This window comes from Stegastes partitus, unplaced genomic scaffold (genome assembly GCF_000690725.1).
Source record: "Stegastes partitus isolate 25-593 unplaced genomic scaffold, Stegastes_partitus-1.0.2 Scaffold12, whole genome shotgun sequence".
Lineage (NCBI taxonomy): Eukaryota > Metazoa > Chordata > Actinopteri > Pomacentridae > Stegastes > Stegastes partitus.
Window position 1 is genome coordinate 550,338 of NW_007577743.1, and position 20,118 is coordinate 570,455.

General features: G+C 39.7%; 1 protein-coding gene across 1 annotated transcript; it reads right to left on the reverse strand.

Moving 5' to 3' along the window:
* Positions 1-1,185: 1,185 nt before the first annotated feature.
* On the reverse strand, positions 1,186-15,555 carry pfkfb1 (6-phosphofructo-2-kinase/fructose-2,6-biphosphatase 1). Its single transcript, XM_008287853.1, has 14 exons — positions 15,418-15,555; positions 10,300-10,425; positions 10,066-10,162; positions 9,865-9,931; positions 9,442-9,516; positions 8,049-8,105; positions 7,831-7,952; positions 7,508-7,715; positions 7,241-7,387; positions 6,258-6,362; positions 4,807-4,936; positions 4,626-4,688; positions 4,479-4,543; positions 1,186-3,015 (listed from the first exon to the last, which is right to left on the reverse strand). Exons 1-14 carry the CDS (start codon positions 15,467-15,469, stop codon positions 2,956-2,958), a joined length of 1,374 nt encoding a protein of 457 aa, XP_008286075.1. The 5' UTR covers positions 15,470-15,555; the 3' UTR covers positions 1,186-2,955.
* Between the last annotated feature and the right edge of the window lie 4,563 nt (positions 15,556-20,118).

A 20,118-nucleotide genomic window follows, 5' to 3' on the forward strand; every position in this document is an offset into this window, starting at 1 on the left:
GTTCATTTTTGTCAGCAAAGTGAAGAAAAGTTGTCCAGTGGTCTCACGTTGACTGAAGCAAGCAGCGCACACACCTCACATTTTACACAAGTTATTTTTTGCATGGGGCAGTCTCTCCCCTCCCTCACCTCAGACCACTTTAATCGCTCGGCTGCTGTGACAGTGACATCAAACTATGTTCAGATAAGCGTTGAACACCTTCCCAGTGTTTACAGGAACAAAGACAGAGTGCAGCTCAGTCAGAAAGTTGCGTGAGTCCAGCTGGTGTAAAGAGATCAGCTCCCAGCTTGTGAACATGCATACTGGAAACTTCGCGCACTGCTGCCACTGAGCTCCAGGAGAAATGAGGGATTTTTAACCCCTGCTCGACTATTTGGGGAAAATACCCCGCAACCAGAACACCTCCTCCTCTTCCTCCTCCTCCTCCTCCACTGCTCCTAAAACCTTTTTTTCCCCCTAAATTACTCCCAAATGAGAGTTTCCCTTGAGTGCTCTTTCACAAAGACCCATTATTGGCCCAAAATAAAACAGTACTTTGGTCTGCTGTGAAATTATTTTGCTAAATTAGACTTAAGTTGTCATGTGGGAGCATCAGCAACTTAATAAAGTAATGTCTCTGACCTGAGTCCAAACATTATGTCTTAGAGTGCACAACAGCAAAAAAAGTAAACTACAGGCAACAGTTTGTTTCCATAATAACTTCTGGTGAAATTATGTTTCACTAACAAATCACATTCAGTTAGGGGGGTTAGGTTTTGATAACTACCCCTTTCCTAATCCATTAGTTGCATAAAAACAAGTCTTTAAGCTAATTATTCATAACGAATTCCAAAACTTGCTCCGGTGTTACTTAGGTAGAGGAGGGGATGTAAAATAATGTCCTCAAGATGAAAAATGCATTTATCAAGCCAGTTTCATCAAGTTACCTCAACTTGAATTTGCTTTTAATCCAAGTAATGCAGAAATTTGAGTTGAAAATACACACAATATTAAGTTGGTGCAATTACTAACATTATTACGTCAACCTAACCCACCATAACAATATTAAACAGGGATACAGTCAGTTTACATTTCAGCTCTTTTCTTGGATGATAGTGACCTTGTAAATCTTTAAATACCATTTAAATAGTTTTCACAGTCAGAGAAGTGTTTTAAGGCATGTTGTAACGATGTGACAGAACAAAATTAGCTTCTACCTTTATTTTGTTTTTACATAAATATACATTTACAAACATTTTTACTGTTTACATGAGAGTCACATAGAGGGTTATCCATTAGTTTGAAAATATCTTCACTACTTCCATTTGTTCTAATATGGTCAAGTGTCAGAGTAGGACTTTTGAGGGAAGACGCCCTCATAGACATGAATGAATTTTAGTACTCCTTGCTAATGCTGAACTTGTGATCAATTATGTACACTACCATCTAATACAAGAACATAAAAATGGTCATTGTCTGTCTAAAAATCTACCAAGCTGACTTTATGTTAAATTAATAATCTAGTGCTTTTTGTGCATAAGCTTGCTGGCTCGAATTCTTAGTAGGCTGAGCCTTTTTAAAAAATAATAAAGAAAGAAAGAAAATGGACATTTTTCTTATTCTAGATTCAGCCAGGGACAAATTAAGGGAAGACACTACAGGCAAAAATAGGCTAGTGGTAAGAAAACATCCAAAATACACATTTAGGTTTTACGTGTTTATTTTAGTATTTCATTCCACTCCATCTGTTTGGGTCTGCAGAATTTAATTACCACACAGTTCTGTGCAATATCCATATTTTCTACAAATGGAAGAATCTGTGCAACATCAAAATTTTTTCTACATATAGAAGACATCTGTGCATTATCAATATTTCCTGTATGCTATATGTGCAACCACTGCCTGTTTCACTTATTGTTATTGTTATATAGTGCATTGTAACTTATCTATAGTTCTTATTCATCTTTATTTCTTACTGACACCCTTACAGTTTTGCACTATCCTCTGTGCTGCCGTAACACTGCAAGTTGCCTTACTGTGGGTTTGATAAAGGATTATCTTATCTTAAAAGGTTTTTTCTCAAAATGAGTTTTTCCTCCTACTCTGACCCAGAAATCTCCACTTTGGCAGCACTTACATACAACAGACTTTTATTCCTGTCTATGTACTGAAGGTTTTTACAAAGAAGGTTGTTCATATGTCAGTCACAGCCTGGTTTGTAGAACACTTCATTCTGAAAAACGTCTCAAAAATTTATGGAATGGAGATGGCCAAAATCCTGTGCAAAGACATTTCTATCGTGATGGGAGAGGTTTATTTCAAGGGTGAATGACCCACACAAGTATAAAAATAATATGGATCTGTGTTGAAAGTCAACAAACCTAAGCACAACTGAACACCAGTGGAGGATTCTGGACTATTGTATTAGTCAGGGTTCTGCACCACCATCATCGGAACACCAAATGATGGTGTTCATCCCTTCAGCAGAGTCCAGACAGTTAGAGAATAAATGCCAAGTTAAGTGTTAAGTGTCCAAATTTGCAGCATGCTTTGTTTGTTTGGGTGCTGTCCTTGGTGCTGATTCCTAATAACTCGATCATCAACAATACATTTTGTTATCCATACGACACTTACATAGACATGAAATCCTCTGATATAACGGAAACCTCTCTATGTGTTTCTTTCTGCTTCAAGACACAGGGCTTTTTCTCTCCCTGTAAATTATTTGTAAACAATTCAAAAAAAGCAAACCACATAGTGTCAGAAAAAGACAAAGGAACATTTCACAGACATCTTAAAAACAGACGCAGCTAAAGGTTAGACGCTTTTCAGTCACTACCATCTTATCTTCTTCTGCTTTAAAGTCTCTCCACAATCAGCATTTCACTGGAGTCATTTCTAATATTCAGTGAAGCTTACTAGTGGCAGCGTATCCAGTTTCACATGACTGAAGTTCATTTCCCCCTAAGCCACTATTTAGATGTGGTCAGGAACAGTCTGCAGAGCTTCGTCTGGGTCTCTGTTGATGTTGACATTCTACAAAGACGGTGACAGAAATATCAAGTCCATCAGAATGCAAAAGCTCAGTGGCACTTACAACATAAATGGACATTGGAATCTATTAATTTGCATTAAGCACTTCAGTAATGCACAATAGAATCTCGTTCTGGTGGGAGCACTGGAATCTTTCTGCGTGGAGTTTGCATGTTCTCCCCGTACAGCGTGGGTTCTCTCCAGGTTCTCCGGCTTCTTCCCACACAGTCCAAAAACATGCTGAGGTTAATTGGTGATTTTAAAATGTCTGTAGGTGTGAATGTGAGTGTGCTTGGTTGTCTGTCTCTAAGTGTAGCCCTGCGATAGACTGGTGACCTGTCCAGGGTGTCCCCTGCCTTTGCCCTGAGTCAGCTGGGATAGACTCCAGCCCCCCCACGACCATAGTAAGGATTAGGCGGTGTATAGATAATGGATGGATGGATGGATGGATGGATGGATGGATGGATGGATGGACAACAGAATCTACTATTTGGCCCAAAATGACAGCCAACAGGCAGATGACACCTGTCAGAGTATAGGTTTCCAGTTTTGTTTCAAAACAATACATCCATCCATTATCTATAAACCGCTTAATCCATTATCTATACACTCAGCTGACTTAGGGCAAAGGCAGGGGACACCCTGGTCAGGTCGGCAGTCTATCACAGGGCTACACAAAGTGACAGACAATCAAGCATGCTTACATTCACATTTAGAATCAAATTAACCTCAGCATGCAAATTCCACACAGAAAGATCTCCGGCGTCCTAACCGGGACATGAACCAGGGATCTTCTAGTTGCGAGGTGATGGTGCTACGCACCAACCTACTGTGCAGCTTGCAAAACAAGACATGATAATTAATATTCCATGTTCTAGAGTAAGTGAAATCAGCTTTCTTATGCTTCTCAGTACCTTTACACATATTGTATTTATGTCTGCACCTGCCAGTATGCGATCACCATAAACAAAACCATAATGATAAAAACATCCAGTGTTAATTTTAAAAAGTTAGAGTGGAACTAAGTAACAGTACTCCTCAGCTTAGTCAAAATCAGCTAGACTTTTCTTTCAGGTTTCTGAAAACGTTTCACCTCTCATTCAAGAGGCTTCTTCAGTCTCTGAACCTAGGATTACCATGACCTGCATGACTGAGAATATACACAGATGCAGTGCTCCTTATTGTTTATGAATTCAGATATTTAACAGTAAGATGATTTTCTTGTCTGACATTTTATTAGGCGCAAATGTGGGCATTTTGACTTAAACTCATAGTTTTTATTTACCCTAAAATAAGAAAAAAAAGATCCTTTCAGCAGAGAGGATCATTCCTCACCACTACATATATTCATTTTATCAATACGTACACATTACAAACATTACTGCCTGACGTCAGACATAGTTAATGTACCACAGACTAATAGTTGGCAGAGCTAGGTGTCTATTATGACAAATGTGGAAACTTACCACTGGCCGCTCTCTGTGTGTGTTGACGGCTTCAATATTGAGGAAAAATGACTCAACTTTACACCCTACAGTTGAAGAGAAAGCCAGACAGTCAGAGGAAGCGTTGAAGAAACTGGATATGTCATACACTCAGCATTCACCACTTACCGTAGGCTATCGGTGTGAGTTTGAGCACCGTGTGAAGGGGACATCTTAAATACGGCAGCTCATCTTCAGACAGAGGAAAAATACAAACTGAAGAGCGCTTGTGGTATCAAAACGTCACATACTTGTGTAGGTTAAAACAACAGAGTCCACGCAAAAGTTGAGTTGTTTTTTTTTTTTATACCTGCAGGTTTGTCGAGGAAGTAGGCCAGCAGACAGCGCATCACAGCTTGGTGGCAGACAACCAGAACGTTTTCCTGCCTCTCCAGCTCCATGATGACCGGCTCAAGACGATGGACAAGGTCCTCATAGGACTGGACAAAAGACAAAATGCCTTAAAACTTCATCCATTTTTCAACCACATTTACTCATATCTTCTTACTGGAGATGCCACCCACCGATCCAAACTTAACTTTGTTCTGATTCTCCCATAATTAATATGTCTGGCAGGAAAAAACTGGACGGCGAAATGGATGGACTTTGGAAAATACAGTCTTTTGCTTTACTGAAAAGTTTACTGGATGATTATTTTCATATTTGTCTGTTAATTATGAACCTACAGCCAAAAGATGACAGGCTTGGCTTAGATTAAAAACTGGCACAGCAACACGATTTACCTTCCAGCTCCTCTAAATCTCATTAAATCAACACATTATATGTTGTTTCTGTGGAAGCACATTTAACACTTTATCTGAGAATTTCTTGTTTATGCTATCTTTTTAAATCCCTTTCTACCACATTTAAAAATAAACATATGTAGTTGTTGCTCTGCTACATTTATTAGACAGTTTTACTGAAGTTCATATTTTATTCATTAATTTATTATAATATTATATATAATATTATAATAAAAATTATAATCATTAATTTATATTTATTCATATCATTGAATTTCCCTTCTAGGATAAATAAAGTATTTTTCATTTCATTTGCCCATTCGAATTAGGTATATCAATTTAAAAAATGCTCCAATTTTACCAGATGTGGCATTATTGAATGCTTATTCAGTGCATCTAATAAATAAAATCCATAAATACAATATATATTACTGAATGATTGGTATGTTTACCTTTTGTACTTAAATTTTAAGCATGATTATTGTTAATACTTATGTACTTTTACTTAAGTTACATTTGAAAATGTGTATTTTGTTGACATTGTATTTTACACAAGCAAAGCATCAGAGTATCTGCTACACCGATGCTTGCTTTTCTGCTTAAAACAAAGTGTTATCAACACTGTGAACTTGCCAACTCAGAAATAGTCCTACATATTACAGCTCAAGAAACCACAGCTCGTTTATCTCTGGAATTTAGCCAGAGACAGGCCGGCTGTTTCTCTGTCTTAGCAGACAGGTAACTCAACTGTCTTCTGTAAACAGCTTTGCACTTTAAACACAGATATCAGAATGGCATCAATCTTATTAAAGCCTACAACAAATCAAACAGCAATTCTTCAATCTAAAAAATGCTCCAGTAAAGTTTCTCACTTGCCAAATGATCTGACCGTCTCTACTTGGCAGATTCTCAGTGTGAACAGTATGTGCCTACAACTCCTATGTATACTTTGCTGAATAAACAGACTATTAAAAAACAACAACAAAAAACATGACAAGACATTCACAGCAGCACTCACCTCACCCTTGGGGTAACGATAACGGTACTTGTCCTGATCTCTCAGTGCGAACTCTTCTGGGAAATTCTCCTGAATCTCTTCGTAAGTCAGCTCCTCACATACACCCTGAGTGGGAAAAGAAATGTAACAACAAAATAAACTGTAAAATCAATCTAACTACTCGCTAATCTGAGTATTGGCTGTATTGTAACTCTGGAATCAACAACATCTAAAGCATTGAATCACAAAAGCTCAACTGACCAAAAGATATCATCAGAAGGAATATGACAGTAATTGTTTGTTGAATTAACCACCAGTGAGGATGAAGAGGAGTAGGATCTGAGGGGAAGGTTTATGCTAGTGTGGCCACCATCTGATGATATCTGTTGGTGCCACTAGTGTTCTGTCACTACCCAGCTCCAACTACACTGAGCAGTAGAAGACAGTCCAAACTAGACATTAAGACCAACTGGGACATTGAAATAGCTTTTGAGAATCCATCCATCCATCCATCCATTATCTATACACCGCTTAATCCTCACTAGGGTCGCGAGGGGGCTGGAGTCCATCTCAGCCGACTCAGGACGAAGACAGGTCTTTCACAGGGCTACACTTAGAGACAGACAACCAAGCACATTTACATTCACACCTACGGACAATTTAGAATCACCAATTAACCTCAAGTTTTGGACTGTGGGAGAAATCTGGAAAACCCGGAGATAATCCACACTGCACGGGGAGAACACGCAAACTCCACGCAGAAAGATCCAGGACATCCTAACCAGGACGCAAACTGGGGATCTTCTAGCTGTGAGGCAATGGTCCTATCCACTGAGCCACCCTTTTTGAGAATCCCTTTTGCATATTGAATAAAATATAAATCCATTAATGAGTTATTACTTTTTTAATATTCCTAGAAGCTTCAGTGGAAATCGACTGGACGTCTCTTTACAGTTCTTGAAGGCGTTTCACCTCTCATCCAAGCATTAACTTTAGAAACTCACAGCATCTATCTCATTGAGAGCCTTCCACTGTTCGTACTGGACTCCCACAGCCTCTGCAGTCTGGATGGTCCTCTTCATGTGACTGGTCCACACTTTCAAGTCAGTGATTTTCTGACTTCTAATGAAGGCTGCCAAGGCATTTGCATACTGAGGAGAGAGGGGGTGAATGACTCAATTTTATTATCTTTCTTTGCTTCTAAAATGTAAGATGTTCAGAAAAGGAATGAACCAACTGAATGCTGAGTCTTTTTGGCTCAGTCTACTCACCTTTAGTCCTCTAGGGGACAAGCCTGAATCTCCACCAATGCGACCCAACAGGTTGAGCTCGCTCTCTCCGTGGCGGCTCAGGTAGATGGATCTCGGTGTGACGTGGATGTTCATGAGGTAGTAAACTATCCTGCTCTGAATGTGGTCCTGGACTCGGTTCACCAGGTACGTACTGCCCACGTCAAAGATCTTTATGTAGGAGAGTTTCCTGATCAAAGTCGTGGCAATGAATAAATCAATCTTTAAAAACAAAAAATGTTAAAAATGAAGATAAAATCTTTTTTTATTTTTTTTTTAATCTCTCCATTAATCAATGGTCGTACCTGTCTTTCTCATCATCTATAGGTATGTAGTTTGCCCTGTAACACTCGATGCGCTGGATGAAGTCTTCCATGGCTTCATCTATGTCACGGTCAACATAATCCGGACTCCCAAATTTTACTTGCTGGAATGAAAAAGTCAGATTTAGGATTTAACTGAGAACACTATACCCGAGTATCTGTAAATGTTTATGAACAAATTTAGTGAATGTGTTTCTCACCTTGATGTTCTCCGCAATGATTTCTGGGTTATCACAAATAGATTCTATAAAAAACACCTGCACATAAAAAATAATTTTAAAAAATCACTCAAAACTTTATTAAGTCAACAGTTTACTACAGTGAGGAGATGGTTATTTTAGGGGAGGGAGGGTCTCTGTCTAAAGGTAACTGAATATGGAGTCTGAAGTTTTGATGTCACAGAAGAAGATCAATATCACTTTTTGAACCACTGTTGGTACAAAATCGTACAAAAAAGTGACAGACATCCTCAACATGTGCCATGACACTGCAATCAGCAAGAAGGAAACCAAACTCAGGCTGATCGCTATAATTAACGGCTGACTCCACACTTAATGACAGTATACCACAAATGATTAAAGGACAAACATAAACTGACTAAAGCTGGAAAGTGTACAAGGTGTTGCCGGAACAGGGCTGACTGAAAACCCAAGAAGACTCTGCCCTTTCAACTGCGGTGTGTGAAGCATATAAATCAAGCCAGACACACTCCCGAACATCACAGGGCCTTAACTATATTTAATTATGTACTTATTTTCAGATGGAGAGCCAGAACACTAATCAGAAGGAGAAATCACAATGACTTGTGACAACAATGTAGTGACTTGGCTGTAATGATGATTTCTGAATGGGAGTGTATTGGAGCCAGAGCTCTTTGGAGCTGGCGCCTCGTGGTTGTAAGTGGTGCTGCACTTTAAGACCCTTCTGCAACAGCTTCACTCATGTTTTTCGTACAATCCATGATCATAACTGCGAGGTTTGTGAGTCACCAGCAGAGATCCCAGAATGGTATTTCAGAACAAAATAGTCCCAACATATATCTGCACTTAACACCTCAACTTTTTAAAAAACTTTTTTACTTTAAAAAAAAAAAATGGATTTAACAAATGAAATATGACATATATAGTGAGGTTTGAGACTGTTGGTGGGCAGATTTTGTCTCCAGTTGTCCAGTTGTTAAGCGAAGCTAACTGGCTGTTCATAGTAGTTTAAAGCAGGGATTGGCAGTATTTTTGGGCATCACTGGACAAAAGTTCCATATTAACTTTTCAAAGTCTTGTAAATGAAGTGGTCTGAGATGAAATCAGACTTCTGCACCTTCTCTTATCAGAATTGAATTCTACTTTTTCAAAGATATATCATAACACACAACACATACATTGAGATTCAAGCGGTGGTTCCCAGCCTTTTTTGATTGTAACTGTATAGTCTTTACAGCCCCTTTCAGAGAAGCACTCATTTTCAATAATGTTAACTTTAACATTTAGCGTATAAATGTTAAAGTGGTATCAATCTTCTCATCTAACTCTTGATAAAAGACAAAAAAATGTCATTTCTATAACTATTCCTTTACATGGAAAAAGTGTTGCTTGCCTTGTAGCCCTTCTCCTTTGCAAAACTGATGATGACTGCCCTCCTCTCCTTTGTGGTGTTGGTAGCATCAAATACCTGAATGAGAAAGACAGAGGTTAACACATCCCTATAGTGTTTGGAAATAAAGTACATTCACGCTAATCTAAATGATCAACAGTGAAACATGATGCCATCCTACATTGCCCATTTTAATACAATGTGGATGTCTAAATCATGTTTTTCATTTCGAAAGTCACATTTGTTTATCTATTCAATTTTACCTAGAAAAAAAAAAGACAATAGTTCCATAACAAAGCAGTTCAGAATGTTCTGTCTCGCTTGCCTATTATCTTTTCTGGCAAAAATAGAAATGACTTTAAAAAATGAATAATTTGCATGTTTTATTGTGATTGAAGGGACAGTTTCAGTTGTCCTCTTACTCACGGCTACTTGTCCCTGTTCCTTTGTGAAGTAAGCACTGACGTCTTTGAGTGCGGCTGCTGCACAGGCCCTGAGGGAGAAGTTACACTCATGAAGGAACAAAACCTGAAGAATATCAGGGGAGGACGAGTGTGGTGTGATAGTGACAGTGTAAGATGACTCTCACCCTTGAGTGATTTACGAGAACATCTGTGTCGTACTTACTTGCGGATCCTCATGGCCTCCTCATTATCAGGTTTAAAGAACTCAAAGTTCTTATAGATCTTGACAGCCTCCCTGCGATACTGTCCCACGTTAAACACTAGTTAAATAGGAAAACAGATCTTTGGGGCAAGAAGAGCTCAAAGAATGCATTATGAACTGTTCGCAGTTACCAATGAAATACTCAGGTCTTTGTCTCATGCATTTATGTGATGAAGATTTACTTTGGAAACTGACTTTTTGTCGGAACCCCGATCCAGTTCAGGTAGCGAGTTAGCTTCTTGGAGATGTATGTCTTCCCCCTGGCAGGCAATCCCACCATCACAATCAGTGTCGGAGAGTTACAGAACTGAGGCACTGAGGCTGAGAGGAAAACAAACACACAATAACACAAAGTAATCCTCAATGAATTCTGCTCAGGTTGCCTCTGTATGAAGCAGATATAGACTTATGGACACAGCTTTCAATGCCAAAATCTCACTTTTGGAGACATTGCTGAGCAGAGGACAGTTTTTCAAGAAAAAGCAATGTGTTTTCATGTAACTGTCAAGCAAATTTAAAGTGACATTTGAAAATGCTGCAACAAAAAAAAGAAGAAGCTTATTTCGATTAACCGCTTTGGAACATGTCAGCTTTGCTGTGCAGTGTTGTCAGAAGGTGGCACTACAGTAGGCTACATGGCTATAATAAGTGTAGAAGAAGCTGGAAACCAAACCAGTTGTTTGCCAACCACTAAAAAAATTCTTCAAGAAGAAATGAATGAAATTCCATCTATGACAAAAAAATTAGGAGAAGTCAGACTTACAGCTCTATACGCATCTTGCATCCTAAAATGTATGTCTCAGATTATATGAATGAATTGTTTAGGTCGATATTACGTGAATTCTCTACAAGGTTTTAATTCACTAAATTGTATACAATTACAATTACAAATACAATTTATTAGCTCTCAGCAGTATTCAAATCATATGAAATAATTATTTACTCGTGAGTATATTTCATGTGGATGACTGAGTGATACGTTAAAAAGGATTCACATGAATTTTCTAGTAACAGCCATTTATTTTTCTCCTTTTTTGTTTAGTTAATTATGTGTTCTCCGCTCAAGATAAATGGATGTACTGCTACAAGAAACAATACATATCTTCTTTTTTCATTATTTCATCAGTTGATGTCAAGGTGCAATTGAGATTATGTTCAGTTTGATCTATTTTGTGTTTTATTGTTTGTTTATAAGTCACACTGATAGACAATGTGTGAATTTATGAGTAGAAAAAAATGTGTTCACTAAATTAAAGATTTTTTCTTTGTCCCCCTTTCTTTCTCCTACATACAGTAATAATAATAATAACAAATCTGAATCACCATCTTACTTGTCTATTCTGTTCTTGTTTTAGCTCACTTTGTCTAGTTTTGTTTTAAATAATGAGTCGTATATTTTATTACTTTTCTACTGGGCACTGCATTTACTCAACCAATCCGAATCAATCTCCTGATATGTTTACACTTAAAAACTGTGTGATAGTATTCTGGAAGTTGTCATACCAACAAAGTTACTTTATTTTCACTAGTCTAGGTAAAGAAAGTAAAAGTGAGTTTTATTCTGGCGCCATGTTTCACATCTGCCTACTGTCAGAGAGAACACCTAGAAAAAGCCTTTCTGAGACAGAAGTTCAGATGGCGCCTCAAGGAGGTTAATTAATTAAGGCTGATTAATAATTAATATGCTGGGAGGGTGCCCTAAAAACTCCAAAATGGGTGCAAAGTCAAGTTAGCAGCAACATTTTGCTGTAAACGTTTACTGCATGTGTGATGCATTATTCAGTGGTAGAGCATCTGTCTCATGTTCAAATGGTCAAATACAATCCAGTCACCAATCCAGTGTTGTTGTACATGTGTTGTGTGTCACTGCAAAAGCAATCTTCATTAACAGAGGGAATAAGAGCTCCACAGCTCAGATGTCTGCAAAGTAGTGCAGTGAGTCATTTCTGGCAGCAAACTGGGGGGTGTGTGCCTGGAGCCTAACCTTTGGGTTAAGGCAGGGGACACCCTGGATAGGTTGCCAGTCTATCGCAGGGCGAGACTTATAGACCGACAGCAGAGCTCACATTCACACCTACGGACAATTTAGAATCACCAATTAACCTCAACATGTTTTTGGACCTTGTGGGAGGAAGCCAGAGAACCAGGAGAGAAAACCACAATGTACAGGGAGAACATGCAAACTCCACGCAGAAAGATCCCGGGCGACCTTCTTGCTGCGAGGCAACAATGCTAACCACAGATCCACCTTGCAGCCCCCAATCAACCTGGAAACAACAAATACAACCTTGGAGAAGTGAGGAACAACATTTACAAACAAAAGCCTCTCCTCTGCATTTAGTCACATCTTAGAAACAACCAGAGCTACACCATATGGCCCACAATCACAAGGACAAAACACTCCAAATCTCCATGTAAAAATAAATAAGCTCAGCTGCGCAGAGCATCCTAATCTAACACTATGATTCCAAGTAGAGAAATCTGAGGCCTTCGTTCAGACTGTCAATGCTCAGTTATTTAAACTACAATGAAGAAAAGAAAACTTACTGAGGTGCCACTGTATAATTAAAAGTCCCTTGTTAGGATCACTTCTGAAGTAAATCAGTATGCACTCCTAGACAAAGCTGACATTATTTTTGTGTTTCTCACCCAGTCACGACCCAGCATGCTTGTCTGTCTGGGCTTAAAAAATGCCAGTAATTTATAAGGCAGACAGCAGGGTTGCTTGCCAGTCAGCTGAGCCCCCCAGAAGTACCCGGATGAGGGTATGTGTGTCCATACAGGGACAGACAGGGTGTCAGCCTCCAGGCTGTTCGATTATGAATGGAGTATGCTGCTTCAGCAAAATGCTCAAAGGGCCCGTCAGACACTGAACAGAGAGCCAACTCTGACCTGCTTTGGTACAGCCTGGCTGCCTCTCCCAGAGTACTGCCTTCCTACCGGCATCCCCTGACAGCTCAGTCCAGAAGCAACAGGGGGAAAGATTCATTACAGGCAGCAGAAAACAAAGCAATAACTGCAGGAACTGTTAATGCAGACTTCATCTGCTGAAACAAGAACTGAGTTAAAGTGGAGGCAGAACAAACAGTAGGACAGTGACTTCTATTGTAAGGCTAAACTTGAGCTGAGACAGGTTTTTACTGCACTTACATCCCCTCCTGCGGTTCACGTTGCATCCCATCCACGGCACCCAGATCTTGAGCAGAGGAGTCTGTGTAAGATTCTCCTGCACTGTGGACATGTTAATTGTCATGAGGCCATGAAGTTTGTGTAGAGGAAAGAACGACTGAGGTGCACAGCCCTGTGATCTGTGTGCATGTGTGTGCTTCATTGAACACCTACTGCATGTCAGCTGACTGTTGCTAAGGAGAAGTACTTGGGAGGCAGGAGGGGGAGGACCTGAGGCCATGCAGCTTGTCTGCCTCGCCGTCTGTTTCAGGATTTAAAAGGCTTGGTCAGAGCTGCCAAACTCTCTGCAGTGTAATCAGACAATAGGGAAGCATTCAGTTCCATTGTGTTTTACATCTGTTGTGGATATACAGCTGGTTTCTCAGTCAGTCAGAGCAACAGAGTCACGTAAGACACGTGTACCAGAAGAGAGAAGCTCTCATGAATGCAAATGAGCACAGTTGGTGCTGGGTTTGTTTAGCAGATTGAGAAGCGCAGAGTGGGGCTTCTCCTTTCTCACCACTAGAGGGTACTTTAACCTTTACCTTAAATCTGGTAAACCCCAGGAAGTTACTCTCACCCTGCACTAGCAAAAACAAGAAGTTGGTCAAACCATGTTTGCAGATTGTAAGAACGCTATCAATGTGTGCATGTAAAAACTCCCCGAAATGCACAGGAAAATCTCTCTCTTTGTTTTGTTTTTTTTCATACACACCTGCATTCAGACTGTGAACATTTCAGCTGTGTATTCACAGAACCGGGTCAATCAGCTGAACTACAAGCTGTCATCTGTCATCAAGAAACAGAGCAGGAGCACATTTCAAGTGCTTTTGCGCTTTAGACGTTGGTGATGTTTCTGACAAAGACTGAAGTGACAGTGGAAACATGTCAAAGTAAAAACAGCTCCTATCTAAAAAAATACTCATTGTCTGACAAAGAAAGAAATGAGCCTAATCATGCTACATTTTAAGTGCTGTTAATGTGTTTTTTTTTTTTTTACCTGTTTGTGAACAGGATTATATGAAAACCACCATGCTGAAAGGTGTCAATCTTGATTGATGAGTGTAGTTATGTGACTTGGTAATCTGTCAGCAGACAGCAAAAACACGCTGTATCAGTCAGAGATCATCAGCCAGAGTCATTTTGCAGTTTCCTCTTCATCATGTGTGGGTTTGAGCTTCTTCCTCTGGAAGGATGATATGTTTCTATTACAGGCCAAAAAAGTGATCACGAGTCTGCAAGCAGTACGAAAGGTTTCATACTGAATCTGTAAACTGCTCACATTACCAAATAATTTGGACCGAATATGGGTTCAGAACAGACCAAGGAAAGGGGTGAATCAGGGGCAGATGAGCCTGAAACTCCTCCAGTGAGCCCAACGTGGTGTTGCAGGTCACTCTGTATCAAATGATCAAGTCCCAGTATTCAAGCCTCGATGTCACTCATTCTGAGAACTTCTAACAGAGAACATCTTGAACCCAGTTTTGGCTGATGTTCAAGGCCTAACCGGCAGTTACTTTATAGCAGAGATAGCCACAGATGGTTCTGGGATAAGCTCAGCCATTAAGAGAAAGTACACACTATTCTACTGGGAGTTTGTCCCCTTAGCAGAAGATGGCACGTCCTCAAATATAACAACAATCATCGCAGTTCTGGTCCCTGTGTTTCTCCTCATGCACACTGACATGCAACATAACAGCATGTCAATGTGCATGAGGAGCATGAGAGGAATTTCTCAAGAGTTTAGCAAATTGCACCAACTATTACAGAGTACCTCGCTGCTGTTTCCCTGGTAATGCAGACTGGTCAAATATTTGTGCACATTTTTCCCTTTAAGGTAAGTTGCAGGACTTGTCACTCTCCATTTTTATCACTCATTCATGAAAGTGTCTGTCAAAGCTTATATTACCTCTAAAAGAAGGAACACACACAAAAAGTCCAACAACTGCCTTAACTTTCTGTTACTTATTATGAATGTTACCAGCTAACTGTGCAGTTTTTCTTCCATTTAAAAAGAGATTTGTTTCTTTGCTGCATAAAGCACAACATCTGTATGTATCACATGTTAATGGAAACATTGCTGTAAGGTCCCTCTGTGTATCGCTATGGTGTTCTCTCTGCAGAGGGAGTTTGTCAAGATCTCACCTGCACTGTCACACCTGCGAAGCCTCATACGTTCTGGATGAGGAAACTCCATTCCGTATAAAAGCCCAACGAAGCAACCAGCAGACCATCGACACAATCAGCACACAGAGCTACGGGGCCAGTGGCAAGAGAACTAAGGACCTTTTTAAAGAAGCTAAGCCCCTGTGCCAAAGTATTCTCAAGTCACCCCCACCCATCGCTTTTCATGACACATGGACATATGATAGCAGCACACTGGGCTTGTCCTTTAATGTTTGCCAGGGCCAGAGTTCACAACATACACACGAGACGAGGAAGGCGCAGCACTCGGAGTGTACATCACAACAAGTGCAAAGGTCACTGAGACAATGATTGTCACTGCACATGGAGACATGACAACATTAAAGCTTGCAGAGTGCAGTCACTCAATTGCGTACGTCAGCAGCAAGGGCCCTGTGGTCAGCTGTGTGGTGTATGTTTAGTCACACTGGTCATACACTCTTGAACCGATGTGGAGGGGGTGATATTTGAGATCAAAACCCAAAGTACATGCATGACTGTGACATGATGCCCTATTGTATGCATTGTCTTTAGTAAAGCACAAACCACTCATGATGGCTTACATACAGTATGTCCTCATATACAGATGGTTGAAGGCATTCATACTACAGATATGCACACTGCATCCATACAGTAAGCATATCCATCAGTTAGGATGTAGTTTTCAGATCACCTGGCCTGTATGTTTGCACTGGACGACCTAAAGAACACCTTCATGGACTGTGTTTACATGAACTTGTATATGACTGTGTTTTTTAACTATCCTGACAAATATTTCCATCATCATTTGTGTTTGTATCTTAGCCTCTGGATGATCTGTTATGACTGCTACTTATGACTTGAGTTTATGTTTTGCTGAGAAATTTACAGTATTTATTAATTGTAAACTTCTTCAGTAAATATATACAAATTACAATTGGGCCAAATTTACTTCTCCAGTATGTTACATTATTGTTACATACTAATATCATATTTATTTTTGTGTTTCCGCAGCGAGATTGCCTTTTGTTACTGTAGGTTAACATTAGCTGTCCCAACCATTATTATTTCATATTAGTACACACATCAACAAGTGCTAAATGATATCAAGATGAGACAGCTATACAACAAATAGCCTCCCTAAAACAAGACTACAGTGTGACACAGCTGCACTTTGTAAAAATGTCGTTTTCGGGATGTGAGTATGTGTAGGCGGTAAGGTGGGTGGGTGTGTGAATGCACAAGGTTGGTGTCTTAACTGCTTTAAGTTATTGGATCCTGGAGAAATGCTCTCTCATCTTGCCTGCATTACTGTTGTATATACAGCAAAAATGACAATAAAACTTGATTTGATTTGATTTATGAAACCTAGTTCTGTAATTATTGTCTAATGACCATAAGTCAGGTATTGGATATGACTATTGTACGATATAGTGGGCTTTGTTTTGCTTATTTGCATGAGGACTTTTGTATTTTCTTCAAATCTTTGATGATGTCAGCAACATTGGCACCTCTCAGCTACTCCAATGACTATTAAAAGCAAAAATAATAATTAGGGATTGGAAATCTGAGGTCCTTTGAAATTCTCCTTTATGCACCAGCAGCCAACTCAGCATTGATCGAGATCATGTGAAGTTGTTCACAAAGAAGTAAAAAAGGATGAACCAAATAAATAACAAATAAAGATGCACTGGTGCTTAAAAGTGCAGTGTACCAAGGACAACATTGCTGGGGGGAAAGTACGTGAGCTGGCACTAAACATGCTATTTCCTGCAGACTGAGGTTAGACACACTTGAGAAGATTGTGGTCAACCATTTCAGTCTATTGTTGAACTCTCAAGTTGCGGCTGCGTGAAACACTATTAAGGGGTAATGCAAATGCAAAAAATAGTCCCCCCTAAAGTGTGTCCCCAGCATGTGGGAGTAAAAGATAACACCTCAGACTATTCAGTGTAGAATATTTATGAGGTAATTTTTTTCTTTTAAAGACACCATATGAATGCCTTTTGACTCTCTGCAATCACTGTATTACCAGTGTTAACTAAAAAAAGGACGAAGCTTTTAAAACTCTACACAACATGTGTGCAATCGACATGGTATTCTGAGATTTAGCCTAGATTCTCAAGTATTGTGATTTCTTTCTCTTTTCATTCACCATTAACTGAACAGTTTATGATGTATTTGGTATGACTGTAATCCTTGGCCATCAAAACGTATGGGAGGACACAAGAAGTCACATCTCCTCAACAAAAAATGATCTGAATATGCCCAACATCACGTCAGTTAAACCGTTTTTTGATTACAGTAAAAAAATAAAAAAAAAAGAAGACATAAACAAGAAAGTATGCAAACTAAAGCAGTCTGTTTTTTAAGCAGAACGTAGTGTTTGACATAATTATTAATCATAAAATAGAAGACTTTTACTACTGCTGCCAATACAAATTACACTCATGCAGAGAGATGATTTTAAACCACTAATACAAATTTACTCTAAACACACTCTAAACTCTTACACAACAACTCAGTCAACCACATACAGGTTACAGTTTATATCCTCTGTACAGAAGCGTGTGTGTGGTTGTGCCTTAAATAACAGCTTAAGATGGAGTGATAATTTTTTATGCAGACACAGCCTTTAGACCAGAGAAGTCATATGTTTAATTCGGAGCAGAATCTGTGCAGACACAAGGAGTTAGTTGAAAAACTAGAAAGTCAGCTTTACTTTGGAAAGCTGGTAGTGACTCAAAACAAAACCAGTCAGGCAAAACACAGGAACAGGCTGAAGCAGAGTGCAAGGTCCAGACAAACATGTATAAAACACAGGAAGGCAAAGAAACAGACTGCTGCGAAAGCAATAGCATGAAGGAACATTAAAAAGGTAATTTCCTTTTAATTCATGCAAGTGGCATGGCCTTTTTCATCTGACTGCATAGACTCATCAGCATTCTGAATGCAAACAGATAAACTTTGCACAAGACACCATTTTTGTGACTTGGAAAAAAAGGAAATAAACTAAAAGATGAGACTATGTGACAGGTCAAGAATTATGAGGGACCGTATAGGCCATAATTCATTCTCACACTCACACATGCACACATTTTAACTCTTGCTTACATATATTCACCTCTCACACACATACATTCTCCTCACACCATAATATGAGGGGCCGTATAGGACAAAATGCATTTTCACCTCTTACATACTTTTCTGAAATCTATAATCACCTGCACATACACATAAAATCAACTCTCACATAAACACACAAGCAACATCTTGCATACAAACTAGTGAAAAAGGCACATACATACTACTAAAAGCCCACACATACATACAAGTCAACCTATGTGTACTTAAATTAGATCTGAGATCTTCCTAGCTGAATCACTGGGATCAGCTATCACTGACACTGCATGCACACGTACCATTTGTGGGGAGAAGTGGCTGGATAGTTACATTATGGACCTGAGCCAAAGCCAAATCAACAAATTGCTACAGACAGAATCTCCAAGCTGCAGACTTTTCAGATTTGGAGATGGTCAAGTGGTACACTCCAACAGAAGAGTAAAGCTTCCTGCCAAGATCGATCAAACAAAATGCCACATTGTAACTGAAGTTGTTCCTGCTAATATTCCCTTATTGCTGAGCAAAATGTCTCTAAAGGGAGCAGGAACTGTTTTAGACATGGAGAATGACAGAGTTGTCATGGTCAAGCAACCAGTGCCTCTTGAGCTCACAAGTTCGGGACACTATTGTGTGGACATTAGAGATACAAATGCAGAAGTGAGTTGTAATGAAAGTGAAATCTCATTGTCACAGCAGAGATGTCTACAAAAGAGAAGCGTAAAGTTCTTTTAAAGCTTCACAAGCAGTTTGGCCACACCTCCGCAGACCGGCTGCAGGGGCTCGTCCAAAGCTCTGGAAATACTGACAAAGATTGTTCAGTCATTCTACAGGAGATCATTCGTGACTGTGAGATATGTCAGGGATACAGCAGGACCAAGCCCAAACCTGCAGTTGGTTTTCCTTAGCCTCAGAATACAACAAAACTGTGGCAATGGATCTACATGAGCTGGAACCCGGTGTATGGTACCTGCACATCATCGACCACTTCACATGCTTCAGCGCTGGCAATATTGTCAGGACCAAGAAGCCCTCGGAGATCACTCCTTCATGCACTTGTGGATAAGTGTCCACGGTGCCCCCAAACGGATCTACACAGACAACAGTGGGGAGTTCAACAATGAGGAGATTAGAGACATGGCAGAGAAATTAAACTTTGAGACGAAGACTACAGCGGGATACAGTCCATGGAGCAACGGGCTGCTGGAGAGACACAACATGACACTGAGTGAGATTCTCCTGAAGGTGAAAAGAGACAATGGGTGTGGTTGGCAAACTGCTCTAGACTGGGCTCTTATGGCTAAGAACATTATGATTAATGTACATGGTTATAGTCCACAGCAGTTTGTGTTTGGTCAAAGTCCTAATCTCCCTTCTGTTTTGGTTGATAGACCATCTGCTCGAGAGGGTACTACTAAGAGTACTAGAGTAGGGCATCACTTAGCAGCATTACATGCTTCTCGGAGAGCTTTCACAGAGATAGAATGCTCAGAAAGAATAAGAAGGGCACTACGCAAGCAGCTCAGATGAAAAGTATGAGACAGGAGACAGAGTGTACTACAA